Source organism: Salminus brasiliensis, chromosome 2, assembly GCF_030463535.1.
Source record: "Salminus brasiliensis chromosome 2, fSalBra1.hap2, whole genome shotgun sequence".
Lineage (NCBI taxonomy): Eukaryota > Metazoa > Chordata > Actinopteri > Characiformes > Bryconidae > Salminus > Salminus brasiliensis.
This window is the reverse complement of record NC_132879.1, coordinates 19,415,661-19,432,008: the sequence shown is the minus strand read 5'-3', so window position 1 is coordinate 19,432,008 and position 16,348 is coordinate 19,415,661. Positions and strand designations below refer to the sequence as shown.

At 40.1% G+C, this 16,348-nt stretch overlaps 1 protein-coding gene across 3 annotated transcripts in view; it reads right to left on the bottom strand.

The window, feature by feature from the left end:
* Nucleotides 1–16,348, bottom strand: part of rassf8a (Ras association domain family member 8a) — a 24,460-nt gene extending 8,112 nt beyond the window's left edge. The window contains exons 1-3 of one of the 3 annotated variants that reach the window (XM_072669630.1): nucleotides 15,953–16,348; nucleotides 2,366–2,538; nucleotides 343–522 (exon numbers count right to left, since the gene is read on the bottom strand). In XM_072669630.1, the coding sequence (XP_072525731.1) occupies nucleotides 343–445 (103 nt within the window). In that variant the 5' untranslated portion in view covers nucleotides 446–522; nucleotides 2,366–2,538; nucleotides 15,953–16,348. The other 2 variants (XM_072669627.1, XM_072669632.1) reach the window with 2 other exon arrangements.

Below are 16,348 nucleotides of genomic sequence, written 5' to 3'. Positions count from 1 at the left end.
AGTCTGAACCCCTGTTCTTTCTCAAGGTCTTCTTTCTTTCTCACTGTAGGTACTGCTATTGAACATTTGTTTGAATTGTATTTGGTGACTTTGGACAGCTCTGAGAGTTAGACTGCCAGCACACGCAGACGTTCACTCTGCTTTTCAATAAATAATGGAAACGTTTGTTTGATCAGCCTGGACGCCAGACAGTCTAAGCATTAGCCGGTGCTCAGACACTACAGCATCTGCATTAGCAATTCACCCAGATCTGGTTACCAGTGAAGTTCCATGATCCAACAATTCCACATAGTCTGGAAGAGCAGGGTAGGAGCACTTCTTTTCCAGTGCCATATGGCTTACCTATGGCCTGAGCCAGTGCGATGACCACTTCCTGACAGGTGGTGGCCTCAGTGACACCACAGACCACACGCTGGACTCCATCCACCCACACCTTTAGCTCCATCCTGGCTCAGGGTCAGGGCCTTTAGCTCTGCTCCCTCATTCCTTCAGGCCGCAGCTGTAGGCCCCCTCACGGCCAACCTGAATTAGGACAGAGACCGGTCAGGACCATCTGAGAACTGAAGCACACAGCTGACTATCCTGCTCATCCATCTAGACAAACAGGCATGCACTGGCATCTTTTAAACATTCCACCACATTCATGCTCTTAAAAATAACAGTGCTTTAAAGGGTTCTTTAAGCGCTGTTTCTTCTATGGTTTTGCTCAAAGAACCCTTCAGAGTGATCACACACAAAGAAAAGAACCATGTTTGGTTCCACAAAGAACTTTTTAAAAAAGGTCTCTTTAAAGAACCATGTTTAACCCTAGAAAACTTAACACAACACCTGCAATGCATTCAGAGAACATGTAAATCTGTAGAGAGAGCAGCTGGGCCTCAGGCATGCCTAAAGTAAAATGGATCTTTGTGTGGAATTTGAGCTTTCTGGGTGATACTGTGTTTCCATCACTGTATAAAGGAAGCATGTTGCTGCCTTTATTGTTGGATGGCAGTAATGTAAAGTGCATGAACTTTGAATTCCCATTGATGAGGGCTGAAAACTGATTCGTTTAATTAAGGTCATGGTATATTCTTATTTCATGTGTGTGCTTGACCTAACAAATTTACATATCTACATGTTTTGAATTAACATGTTCTCTATGTACAAGTAAATGGCACGAAGACTCTAATACAAGCTCCTAATGGAGAAGAGCAGATTACACAGCACATACAGCATATTTTGAAAGTCAGTGTCAAATGGATTTCAACTCATTTTCCTTCCATACTGTGAAATATTGGGATTGAAAGAGGATCAGTAAGGTTTTCTGAGCTAGCTTAGTGTTTTCACTTCATGATAAGTGGGGGTGGTGGTGAGGAGGGGGCATAATATGATAGAATAATATTGATATTTGATATTTTTTATAGAGCTGACCAACATTATTACAGTTAGAAAAAAAAAAAAATTTGTGATGCATCATGTTTGCTACGACCAGAGTCTAACAAGGTAAAAAGGTCCATTCGGATTGGATTCAGTATTTAACAGGTAGCTCACACTGTGTGGACTAAATTAACACATAAAAAATAATAAGAATATACACATACTCTCTTAAATAACATGAAATCAAATAAAGAGCTACTCTGTAAGTAACATGCAACTGCCTCAACTATAATAATTTGTCCGTATACTTGCTTGAAGCAAACTTTGGCTGATTCTAATCTCGACTAAATCCAAGAAAGATTTATACCAATTAAAAATGTTCTTTCTAGCACCATGCATTGAAGCCAAGATCCATTTAGGAACCTTTATTACATGACATGGTAACACATACCGTATTTTTTAAATGTTAGATATTTTTAGCCCAATCTGATTATCACACTAAGAACAGTAGGAAAATCCAAGAACTGTAAAGCGTTTCACATTTTAGACCAGTTACATAACCAGCTGAGCAGTTTTAGCCTAGTTCTACTTCTGCAGCAGAGGACAATGCTACAAGACCACAAACACCAGAACGTGGCAACATGACGCTCACCATGCTCTCTGTTTATAAATTTTCCGCTAGTCCAAGGCTGGTTGTGGTGCTGTCAGACATTCCTGATTATGGCCTTTAGTGTGTTTTCCCCTTTAGTCTCCAAAACCACATTGCTCAATTCCCTGTACCAAAAACACCTTCTTGTGAAGCATAATGTCCAGAGATTAGTCAGCTGGCCTATGTTCAAGCTCCTCCATTCGCAGCTAAATGTTCCACTGTGGTGTCAACGTGTTCAGATGTTCTGTGAGTAATCAAAGAAGTCCAAAAGAGATTATATCTGTCCATGTTCCTGAGCAGCTTTGTTGCTAAAACAAAAGCCCATTAAATGTGAGGAGGGAAAAAAAAAGAGCAAACCTCCATCTGGCCGCACACAATAGAAGTGTGATGTTGCGAGTCAGTGATTCTTCCAATCAGGAAAGCACTGTAAAAGGAAACGGCTGCGTTGCTAGCAGGAGACCTCTGTCCGCTATCAGACGGACTTGTTTCCTTCCTAAGAGTGCCCCCTCCGTCCGTCCCCCTCCTTCAGGCTAAAAAAAAAAACCCAAACAAACAAAAGGAGGGATTTTTGAAAGTCAACAAGCCTCTTTTCAGCAACCTTTACATAACGCTGGTCAGAACGTACCAGGACAAAAGGCTAAACATGCAGTCTTAGAGCAGCCCAGGCTTCAGATATGAATCAGGGCGGTTCTGTTTTTGTGCTTGTGTAGGTGGGGAGGGGGAGAGTGAGCGCAGGATAGGTGAAAAACAGTTGGCTACAGGGAGGACGTCCTGCAGGGATAGTGGGACCAGCTGGACGCGACACTCTTTGCCTCCCACGTCTATGAGCATTTTTAGAAGGACGACAGGCTGCACAACACGTGCCTGAGCCAGATTACTGATTTTCGGCATAAGAGCGTAAAAACACCGTAAAAATGGAAAGTCTGAGAGGGACCTTCTGCTCTAATACTTCAAACAAACAGTCCCACATATCACACACACAATATATATGTGCTCCCCCTTGGATGTAGCCTATAGCTTACATTTAATGAGCCTGGCTCAGTCTGATGAGAACCATATGTCTGCAAAGCTATTTTTGGGGATCGCTCTTTGTATGAAATGCTGCAGTGCAAGCAACAATAAGCAAATGATATATTACTAAAGACAACTCTCATTCAGGACATATAGAGGTTACCATGGTATTTTATCTTAAGCTCCTTTCGTCAGAATTATTCAGTATCTACTTATTATTCAGTAAGTAGTACTTATTCAGAATTATTTAATAACTAGTATTTAATACACAGCAATTATTCAGTACCTATGTATTTTACAAGTATTAGTTATTCAGTATCCACATTTTTTTAATAAGTAGTAAATATTCAGTGCCTACTTATTATTTTATACATAGTAATTATTCAGGACCTCTGTATTCCCCAATAGGTACTACTTACTCTGTATTTACTAATTATTAAGTACATGTTAATCATTCAGTACCTACTAATTATTCAGTATCTACTTATTGTTCAGTAAGTACTAATAATTAAAAATCTGCTATGAAACTAATATGTAACTTGTCTTTAAAAGTCTTTTAAAGTATGTTTTTTATTTTAAACAAAACATAAAAGCTTACAGATAAATTTCACTACCACCATTATTTCCATTCTGTTATCAGGTGAGAACAGACCTTAAAGACCTTAATGTTGCTGAAAAACACAACATTCTTTCTGACCCATTTCCCTCTGATTAATGTCGATACGAGCACATTCTTTTCATTCGTTCACTATTTTGAAAGAGCATGAAGCTTTAAATAGTTGGCTCCCCAAACGGGACGAGGGCGATTTAGTGCTTTAGTGCTTTAGAGCTTCAGTGCAGGGCACTGTAATGGAAAAGCAGAACATTTTAAACATTTGTGTCAGCCAAAGACCACAAAACGATGCCATCAGCTCCACAGCCTGAACTAGAATACCTGCTATAATAACACCTTCACACAGAGATCACAGTCCATGACCACCAACAGCTGATAATGACTTTAATAAGAAGACATTATGAATTACTGATTCTCTGCAGCAGAAATAAATACTGCTCAATGCTATAGATTAGTGAAAGTGTAATAATACTATATGTACAATTGTATTGTAGGAGTCCGTAGGAGCCTCTCAATTCAGTACACATATACATCAAACAATACATTTAACTAACTTGAGCAAATAAAGCAAAGGAAACTGAAAAGGAAAACCTATTACAGCAGTTAGTTTCAGTCACTCTTTATTTATTCTGTAAAAAAGATCAAGTTACTGACTATGATAGTGTGATCTTAATATACAGAGAGACAGTTCAGACAAACACCTTTGTGACAAAGAGCTTAATAATAATAATAATAATAATAATAATATTACTTTTATTTTACTTTTTGCAATCATTTGGCAACACCATAGCAACCACCTTGCTACACCATAATACTCACATTGCAACACCAGTGCAACCACCTAGCAACCATCTGGAATATCAGCAGTCACCTAGCAAAAACATTTTCAACCTAATGACCATGTAGCAACATCCTAGCAACTGCTTGCAAATGGGTACTACTTAAGCTGTACACCCATTCTGTGTCTGCACATGTCTAGACATTCTGCCTGATGTATTTTATTTTGGTCTTCAGAATGAAAATGCATAAAATGCCACCACTTCTGACATCGTACAGTCATCATTGTGTGATTGAATGAGTGGAATCACAACACACACTACAGAGCATTTTAATGAGAATGAGTGGAAGCTACACTCCACCACAATCACCATCAGCACATTCAATCACTCAGCACTGCATTTATTCCAGCATACTTTATTAACAAAGAACTAAAGGCTGATATGCGCCTGTAGTGCTAGATGATCATAAAAGGCTCTCTCTCTGAGAGTAAAAGTACCCTCTTTCAGCCCCTTCACAGGGACGTTTATAGACATTGTAAGTTCAACACAAGGGCTCCTCTCTTCTACAAGATACTGGACAGAATTCATACTTCATATCAAGATAGATTCTACATATAGTACATTTTTTTTATTTATTAAAGGTCATGACCCCATGCCTTCTGAAAATGATTTGAGGTAGCCAGTAAATGGAACATGCAGTCATTGCCTGGATACCTAGACTAAAGTGCACAAAATCCATTTACTACGGATTTAATGCTGATTACCCCTCAACTATAATCACTCAAACTATAGCCAACTCTAAAAATGTAAATATCCCCTGTACAGACTGTATAGATAACCCAGGCCTACTTTTAAGATATGTTAATACTGAGGTTTTAACTGAGCATAATCTTGTGGAATGTATAACACACAATCTAGAAGAATTATGCATTTCTCTACATATATGACATATATGCACCACTTGTAATCCCTTCTCGCTCGCGATCCAAGATCCAATATTTCTTCTCAGCATATGCCGTCACAAGCCCCTACAAAAAGCCTTTACAGACCACTCCCTCCAAAGTACAGAAATCCAATTTTCATGAACACCCATGTAAGAGCAATCACGAACATGAATGCCAGTTTGCTAGTGTCCAGTGCCATATGGTCTCTGTATTGGGTGCTGTGGAACCCCCCTATGATTGCTCTTCTCCATGTACCATATGACTTGGCACAACACAGGCAAATGGAAGATACAGCCAAGAGGGACCACAGCTTTCAGCAGGCAATGGACCAAGAGCCTCGTTTGTGTTTTCGAGCCAAAATCAAGATAAAAATATTACAAACTGCTCTGAGCACAATATTACAAGCAACTGAAGGAGATGGGACTCTTGCAGAATCTTGCAGATTCACTTTACCTTTATGAAGGATGTAGCACTGCACTGAGCTTACAATTCACAGTACACACAGTACATAAAATGTACTAATTATTTGTAATGATGGGTATGGGAGGCATATATCACACATTGTGCATTATGTCCTGCTGTGTAGCTGCAGACCAGTCAGAATGCTCACACTGTAGGAAAAATGATAAACTCCTGCTCAGTCTAACCCCCACTTTAAAAGGGTTTACAGCATGCCCTAAAGGGGGATGTTCTCAGTTAGGGGTTGCAACATGTGGGGACTTTGGGTTGGCTGGTTAGACCAAGGCTTGTGTAAAGATGATAATCTGGTCAATGATAAAAGGACAGTGTCTTTGAGCAGAGAATTTTCTCCTTTGCTCTCTCTGTCGTTTTCTCTTTTTTGCTATGCTCAGTCTGATCTTTCCTCTTATACTCTACAGGTATTTTTGTACATAGGTGTTATTCACATGTAGCACATGCCTTCTTTATCCATGTTGTTGCCTTGTATCAAGTAATTCAGGTTATTGCGTATCATTTAAGAAATCCATCTGTGTGACCTTCAATCAACATGAAGTGTAGCCTACTGGTTTGCCTTGTTTACTTTTTTAATCTAACCTGTAGATAAAAGCACAATGCTAACTCTTAATAATGTTATCTGGGTGTTCATGTTTGAAGTTATTCAGACATCACTCATTGAATTTAATCTTTATGGAGTCTAAATCAATAATTAGATCCACGCATTTAACCTCCACCAGTCCCAGTAATCATTGTTTTGTGCTGCATACCCGGAATACGGGTATACAGGAAAAAAAGGTGGCATCTGTCAAGAGGTCAAATTGTATGCTCTAGATGACTGGGGCAGAACATCTCCAAAACTTCAGGCAGGACTTGTGGGGTGTTCTTGGAATGCAGCGGCCATTACCTACCAACAACTGGTGAACCAGGTCATGGGCACCTAAGATTTTTTGAAACGATCCACTGAAGCCACACCTCACAAATTACAAAGATCTTGTAAAGGGCATGCCTTGATTGGTCAGATCTGTTGTGGCGACACAAGAGGATTATTAGAAAAAAGTTATTAGGAAGTGGCAGTAAAGGTATGGCTGATGGGTGTATATGATTAATATACTGTTTGGATAATAGACATGGTTCTGACATTTTTTTTTATGTGTTGAGTAATATGTGTAGTGTAGTGACACAACAGAGGAGAGGTGGGAGGCCTGGTGCTGGGAGTGTCTTATGTCATCAGTCTTATGACTGATGAATGCGCAGGTGTAGGTTAAGTTGAAGCTGGGAGTGTGTTATACTCCCACGTGTGGGGTAAGCTGAGAGTGTATTGTATGACATTGACCATGCAGATGCAGATCACTGGCTGTACCAAACAGGTCTTACTCTTTTCAGAGTAAAAACATAGTGAAACAGCCCTGTGTGATATGTGGCTGGATTTAGCAGGGTACATTGAGTATGATAACCTAGAATTAAATTTGTCAAATTTTTTCCTTTTTCTTCCAACCTGGTAGAGGCAATTAACCCACCTATTCATAGCTCTTCCTTGAACTAGCACTGCTCCTGACACTAGGAAGGTAAAGACTTAACACATGTCCCCTTCAATACATGCAAAGCTAGCCACCACCTATTTTCTAACTGCTGCTGATGCAGCATTGCCAGGCAGCAGACACGCTCTGAAGAAAGCACCAGGGCTCCACCGAACCCAACAGACACCATCTACCCACCCAGAGAGTGCATGGCCAATTGTGCTCTCTTGGACTCCGGCTGCTGATGGCAAAGCGGCATGCCTCGGGATTCAAGTTCATGACCCCTGGGCCATAATAGCAGTGCATTAGACCTACAACTCATTTTCAGTGACGTCCTTCAATTTAAGCTTCACATTTCAAACCCAAGTCAATTTCAAATAGGAAATATTGAACAGGAATTGGAATGGGTTGGTGCTGCAATCGGTTTATGATATCAGTATTGGAAAAGAAAATGTGGGGTCATCCCATCTCTACTGTAAACTCTACTACAATCTACCATGACTGATCACACAAATAACACACTCTCTTTTAAACATTCCTTTTCCGTAAGAACATGCCATGGTGATCCACTAATGCATCTGTAGGAGATGCACACTTCTTGTTTGCATACCAAAATAGTGTGTAATACATTACACTCCTATCCTTCAGTGATGTTAAAGATATTTGCTATTGTATTTTTGTATCAACAGTGAAATGAAGAATACTCTGTTTTACCTAGACTTCCCTGCAGCTAGACCAATATATGCTGTTCTGAGTGTTGTGCACTAAAAGGATTGTAAAGCCATTACGTCTGGCTCCGGGTCTTTAATATGACCTTCACTCAGTGGGAACCGAAGAGTATCTCAAGGCCTAAATTCTCTGCTAAATGAATGGTGATGAGAGGAGAATCAAGGTTACAACAGCATGGAAAGTCCTTTTCTAATTGTTCTCAACAAAGCCATAATAAGAACAAATCCATATATTAACACACACACACACACACACCACAATTGATTCATGATTGCATAATCAGTGCACTTAGCTTGGTACACAAAGCTTGGTCTGTTTTTTTTTTAAGGAAAACAATAAATAAAGAAAAATCTGTGTATTGTTTTTACACAATACAGGTAAAGGGTTACACACACCACTGGCACAACGTCAATTCTAGCTTATCAAAAAAAAAAAAAAAAACAAAAACAAAAAAAAAACATGCAGATTCTCTAGGGAAAACATTGGTTGTAGCGTAGTGAATAACATCACTACCTTCACCATCGAAGACTAGGGTTTCTCTGGCAAAGAGTCCTTGGACAAGACATCTAACCCTACATTCTCCCACCTGCATAACATTCAAATGCAAGTTACTTTGGATAAGAGTGTCAGCCAAATACTATAAATGTAAATAACAGAATTAACTTTCCTCAGAATTACTTTAAAACAGTGTTTCATAAACCAATAAATAATACACAATTACCTACAGATTTATGTAATAAATTACATTTTTAACAGGTTCCGTGTAATTCTGAGTACTACAGCGGAGTATACTGAGTATTTTTTCATTAGATGCTTAAACCATCATCTAGTTAAACAACAAAAACAGAAAGCTTACATTCCACTGTATGATTTCAAAGTTAAAGGACTTCAAAACATACAGACCAAAGTGGCTTGCATTTACATAGACCTAATGCACGCTGGACTGATATCGTGTTAGTCCTAGCATTAGCGAGATGAAGTCAATATGAGATTAATGTAGTGTATGAACCCTTACGTCACAGAGGTTTCCAGAAGCTGATACTGACTTTCCATTGTCATGGGTTGTTTAGGCCTCCACTGAGACTTTTTGTTTATATTTTCAGGATTTTCTTTTCAGGAAATCTCACCGATGTAAGAAAGCCCAAGTCATCAACGGATGACTTCACACTTTTGTTCAACATCCTTTGGCTAAATTAGGCAAAAACATTTCCTCCAGCTCCTACCACCCCCCTCCCCCCGGGGGCCTGATTATTTTAGCGTGACTCAGGACTACAATCAAAGGGGTAAAAATAACGTCCAATCACTAGAAGACTTTAAGTTTAAACAGTTATTTAAAATAGTTTCACACATGATTTTTACATATTCCACACTTCAAATAAAATAAACCACGTAATAAAGAGAAGCACCAAATCCGTCTCTTAAAGGATAGTCACACTGTGTTCTGACATAAACCTAATCTTCTATATTCTGAGAAAGACCGCTCCATGAACTCGATTTAAAATGCCTTCTATGGCCAGTTACTCTTGAGCAGGCTCAAGGCTAAAAGAGCTTTTCTCTGGCTGTCAGTAAGGTGAGAGTGAAAACCACTGACAGGCTTTAGAAGGTGACAAGGCCAGCTGCGCAAAAACATGCCTCGGGCAGCGGGAACTCTGCACTGACAAAGACGGGACATTCACTGTGGTCTCTAAAACGGTCTTTTCTGGCTCTTCAGTGCTGTAGTAGCTGTAGTCACTGCTCTCCTACAGCTACAGTCAGTCGCATGCTAGAGGTATATATAAAGAAAGATCTTTGCCAAAAATGTAAACGGAAAATAAAGTTTATTTTTTTACAATTTTAAATGTTTAATGAAATAAAATAAATAAATATTGTGGATCTTTTTACAATATGGCCCAGCTTTAGGTTCAATGTAGTACTGAATAATGTTTGCTGACTTGTAACAATAGAGTAACCCCTTTTGGTATAATATCGAACCATTAACAAGAATGGTCTTGATCATAATGAAAACCCATTTAGGTTAAAGAACCATTTAACCATTGATTTAAATAGTTGCATGTATTGTCCTGCCAGTTGTACTGCCTTTCTTAAAAGTATCATTGAAGAATTAAGAATGTCTATAAACTGTCTATCGGAAACTTTTTTAATGCACAAAACCCTTTAGAGGCATAATCAAACCATGAAGTCAAAAATCACACCCATATTATAATACAAGCACCCACTCAATGGCCCCTCCCTCCCTGCTACCCAGTGTCTGTCTATGTGCAGCCACATAACAAAGCAATCCCAACTGGGCCCATAAACTGCATTATGTTAAAGGAACATAAATATAACTAAACATTTAACAAATACAAATACGAAGTGACCACATAGTCCTGGTTACCGGAAAAGCACCCTTTCACAGAGTTCCTTTCAGTGGGCCGCTTTCCTTAGCCCTGGTCCCCTCCAAATAAACGTACCTTTGTTTTCGTGAAAGGACAAGAGGACAAAAGACTGCAGCAGACCAAGGGCTTGAATCACAACAGGAAAGGACCGGATTAAAAACAAATGACATAAAATATCACCTCCGTCTTAATGGGAAAAAAAAAACAAAAAAAAAACAAACAACAACAAACAGCATTATTAAGAAAGTAACTGAGCTATTGTAGTGAGAGTATTGTGCTGCTGTTGCTGCTGCTGCTGCTATTTCCAGCTGAACTTTAATTCTGCTTGTGCTTGCTCTAGCTGCCATGCTACATGTAATTACTAGCAATTTATGCACTCTGAAGTAATTGGTTGCAGGCCTTTCCTGAAATGGATCCACACACAAAAACAGAGCATGCATTCTTTAAAACCGTGAGGTTTTCCCTATACTGGAGGAAGGGGCACAAAACAGTGGCAGACAAACTTTCCAACGGGGAAATGTGCCTTCTAGACATACAACTACGCACATAAGAGAGAGAGAGAAAACACAATATAAGACTAGGCAGAATCTAAAATAACACACAGAAATATTTTACAGTAAGTTAGGCACTGTTGAGACTGTATGCATGCTTTTAACCACGCAGGGATTCAATCTCGAGATATAGGCCTTGATCTTGGAGCGTGGAAACTGATAACATTGAGGCTGCACATTCCGCACCGCTGTGCATGCTATGAGCCATGGCTCAGATAAGCTTTCTCACTCTCCCCCCACCACGATCTGAGGGCCAGCAAGGCCTGAACTTATGATCCTTAAGATCTTGATGCTCTATTATAGTCAGCACAGAGTGGCAGGAAATGTGGAAGAGATGCCTGCCTGCCTGATGGCATTCAAGATTAAGCCTTGAATTTCAGCATGTAAGGTTTAAAGTTGGCTACATAGTGTGCCCTTATTAAGGGTAGTATTGTAATATGATGATATTTCTTATTACTGTAATGAATTATTTTACAACATGCTTTTCTGGGATATTATGGCCATCATCACTACTTTTACAACACTGCACAACTGCATGCGTCAGATTTGGAGCTACTACAGAAAGTCCATAAACAGTGTTTTTTCATAGGCTATTAAACATGAGGTACTACTGCTTTACTGGTGCTTTCTGGCAATTCCATGTTGTTCAGAAACCTCAGAAAAACAATTTGTTGTGACAAATTGTGAATTGTCTTTACGGTGTCACATTAGCCGTAACACATTTACATACTCAACCTACGCAGATTAGTCCCGCCCCTTCAGACTGAAGTTAAAAGGAGTGTTTCAGCCTAAACTGCTTTCCAACAGCCAATCGGAACAGAGCTCATATACATAAATCAGTCTTAAAAGAACAGAAACAAAAGCAGCCTCTTTCAATTCTTTAAAGCAGCATTATATACCATTTTTAACTTAAACTTACAGCGTCACTGTCATTGCTCCTCCAGGCTAGGCACTCTGCTAAGTGAGCACGATAAGACTCATAAGAGTCCTTTGTGTACATTCCTGTAATATTACTCTACCATGTCAGTCCACAAACTTCTTTTACTTTCAGTGACAGCCCTGTATTTCTCAGCTTCTCCAGAAAAAAACATTTTCTTTAGTAGTGGCTCAAACTGCAAAATGCACTTTGCTGTAGGGGGAGCCCAGGAGCATGATCTGCCAATTTTCCATAGTGTTGCTTTAAGCTGTAAAAATGTGAATAGTGGCGTGTGTTTGATTTAATAAACATTGTGTGTGTACTAGAGTTAACTTTTGTCAGAATATAGTTCTGTATGCGGGAGTACAGAAATATTAATATATCGAAGTATCGCAATATAATGTTTTGCAATACTGAATCAATTCTTTAAAAATAAACAGTATTATTATTAAATTAGATTAGATTATTCATAAATAGTTTACATGCACAGATTGGTGGCGGACATTTTGTGTTGTGTTTAAACTCGGACCTCTAGATTTTTTTAAATGTTCTGACTGGATAAAAAAGTAACTTTTTTTTACCCAGATTTTATGCATATAGTGGTGCGTTTTCATACTATGACCGTTGTCCTTACAGTTGATTTAAAATAAAAGTAATAAATCATCTTGCTAACAGTGTCACAAGATATCACAATATATTAAAGCTTAACCCCTGTATTGTGATTCCTGCAAATGCACAGCCCTAGTTTGTTAATGATTATAGTGATACTATTCTTGGTATTAATACCAGCTCGAACTAGAAGCTGAACTAGTCCAGTATCAGTGTGTGTAAACTGAAAATACTCTGAAATGAACGCTAACAAAGCACAAATCCACACTTTATTTTTACAGAAGGATTACTGTACCAGGCTTCTGACCTGACCCAGAGCAAAATCCTCTGCTTCTAATAAGCTCCAGTAGCGGTCTTTTGTGCCCAAGTGGACATAAATGAACTTTGAAGGCGTTAATTCAACACTATAGCCACTTTTGGCTGTGGACTGTAGGGGTCAATGAAAAGTGACGCTTTAACAATATTATGATAGTTTAATTAGTTCAAGACCAGCAGAGAGAGTGAGAGAGTGAGAGAGAGAGAGAGAGAGAGAGAGAGAGAGTGTACAGCAGTGACCTCTCCATGTGTCTCGTACAGGCGAGTGCAGCGTCCCCAACAAACCTCCTGTCTGACAGGAGAGGGGAAGGAAAACAGCTCGCCTCACACACCCCTGTAAAAACAACAGCCTGAGGGGTCTTGGATTTCAGGGAGAGTAAGCAAAGTTAGAGACGTGCGAGGCACTTTTAGTGTGAGATCTTGAAATCTGGCACATAAAGACTGGTCCACTGGAGCAGGACCTCACCTAAAATGTACACAAAGGCCAAAATAAGGCCACCAGCACTTCTTAATGGTCCTGATAAAAAAATGTTGACTTTAAAAATGAAAGGTTTGGTTCAGCTGGAAACATCAGAGACCCGTTTTGACACTTGGTTTCCATTTCAGGTCACTGCACATAAGAAGTGTTCAGATTTAGAGAATGGAAATGCATCAATATTCCTATATAACTAAGCACAGATTGCCACTGTGAGAAAAAGTCGTTCAGTCCACTGCTGACTAGGAGGTTTTCTTGCAGGAGAACGTCTGACCACTAAGAGAAGAAGAAATGTCTTACAAATACGAATGAAACAAAACTCACCATATCTTCAGTTTTTTTAAACAGAAGTCTCTCTACAGGCGAGGCCAGTGCACCTTCTGTGGTATTTAACTGCAGAGCTCTGCCTCAGCTCTTGTAAACCTTTTTCGGAGTTTCTGGAGTCCCGTCTTGGCTGGGATGTTTTAATAAACTCGAGAATAGCCTCCCCCCCCACCCCCACCCTTCAGTTAGGAGGTCAGAACTGGCAGACTAGCTAACATCTGGATGGCACGTTTAGCTGGATATAATGCCGCCTTTGTTCTTTTGCCATGATTGTGAATGGCAGGCAAGCTTTGAAGCACTAGCCTTCAGGAGAGAGAAAGTGCTGTTGGACTACGCATTAAAGGTGCCTAGGTTTGTCCATATGGTTAATATTTATATTCTCTGATCTGATCTGATCTCTGTGAGCGGTTCCTTATAAAACTTCACTAAATAACACGACTGCCTGGGTATCAGAGACACAGACAGCCAAGCAATCAGCAATCAGCAGAAACACAGATACTGACTTAGAGGATCATGCATTACAATTTTTTACATAGTTAGAGTCATCATCCTAAACACATTCAGAGCCTGATTAAAGGGGATCCTGTTCCTGTTGGTTGTTGTTGATTCCAATGATCAGGACAGGTAGCAGACTACCCAGAATTAACGACACAGTAAAAAGCAATGAAACGGTTAGAGAACGTAACAGAATGTTAAAAAGTAACTCAGTAAAGTGTAGATAAGCGGATTCCCTTCCTACTACAGTGGAGTAGTGTGTGGATTGTGAATTGATAACACTGAGGAATGTACTTGAGTAAATGTAAGTGACTAAACTGCAGTGGTTCCTCCTCACTACTGTTAACTTGGTCCACACATGAACAGTCAACAGTCACAGACTGATGTCCTAACCTGATGTTCTCCAGGTGACTGAGTGTACACTGTATACAAACACTGCACAAACTCCACCGAGCTCCAAGAGCAGATCTCTGCTTTGTGTGATCTACAGGTCAAATACAACCATAACCTCCTTATGTCACTCCTTTTACCTCAATCCTAGTGTTACTCTTCACACCACACTCATTTTTCTCACTCCTGGGGTCACTCTCCATTGGTCACTCCTTTGTGGCACATTTATACCTCACTCCTTTAGTCACACTCCATATGACACTTGATAACAAAATGTTATCTAAATCATTATATCTCACTACTACTATAACACCTACTCATTTTATCACACTTTATATCACTCCTTAAATTTCATTCCTGTTGTTTCACTCCTTATGTCACTATTTTTCCCTCTTTAGGGCACCCCTTAAAGCGCACTCCTTTTGTCACACTACATATGACACTTTTTGTTTTTACCTAAATCATTACATCTCACTACTAGTATGCCACCAGGTACTTATTTTGTCTCACTTCATATCACTCCTTGTCACTCATTTTAGCTCACTCCTTATGACACTCCTTTTTTTCCTCTGTAGGGCACCCCTTAGACCTGACTCCTCACGTTTTCCTCAATCTCTATATCACTCCTTATAGCTCATTTCTATTGTTTCACTCCTTATGTCACTAATTATCCCTCTTTAGGGCACCCCTTAAAGCACACTCCTTTCGCCACACTCCATATGACACTTTCTTTTATCTAAATCATTACATCTCACTACTAGTATGCCACTAGGAACATCTTTTATCTCACTCCATTTCATATTCCTCTATTTTAGCTCACTCCTTTTTTCTTTTAGACCTGACTCCTCACTTTTCCCCTCAATCTTTGTAGATTATAGCTCATTCATTTAATTTCACTCCTTGTGTCACTCTGTTTCCCTCTGATCTAAGGGGCACCCCTTAGACCTCACTGCTCTTGTCACACTCCTTATGCCACTCCTTTGTCTCACTTTTTATTTTTGTCTCATTAAAGCTCACTACTGCTCTTACCTTTTCACTTTCTTTGGCTCATATTTATAGCTCACTCCTTTTGTCACTTCTTTCATCTCACTCCTTATGAAACTCCTTTTATCTTACTCACTCCTTTTCCCCCAACAGTTAAACACTTAGACTTCTTGCCCATGACTGAGGGCGCTTCTACACCGAATCACAGAGCCCTGCGGACTGAACTCTGGTGTTAGTGAAGTTAACTAGTTGAGCTCACACTGTGTGAAACAGGCAGGTAAGCCTCAGGTCAGACTCAGCTCATCCCGTGATGTTTTTTGAACGGTCTGGTGAGGCGTGTAAAGCCTGATTAGGGTCTTCCCCAAGTTTTGCCGAGTTTCTCCAAGCTACATCTGACATCTCCTGGCTGTGAGAGACATAATACTCAGTACTCAGTAGTCAGCCCAGTCCGGTCTTACCTCAATCCTGTAAACAAGCAGCTCTCCTCCTCTTCAGCCCGAACTGTCCGCTGGCACTAGTTACCTCCTCTGAAGTTTGCTCTGGAACCCGTCAGCAGAAAGCGTGATGTTCATTTCCCTGAGAATAACACTCTCTCTGGACGGGGATATCCGTTATAAAGCCTCTGCGGGCGAGCGGGACGTCTTTCCTGCAGCAGCAGGCTGAATGGAGCGAGCGGTGCAGTCAGAGAGGCGCTCTGTCCGACAGGGGGGAAAGTTTTCCCTGTGTGCAGCTGAGGGAGGCAGAGCGAGGCAGAGCGAGGCTGAGCGAAGGGCAGCAACAGCAGCCTGAGGAAAACACCCCCACAGTCCAGCAGCACGGACGGACACAAAGCGCAAAGCATGCCGGACGCTTTT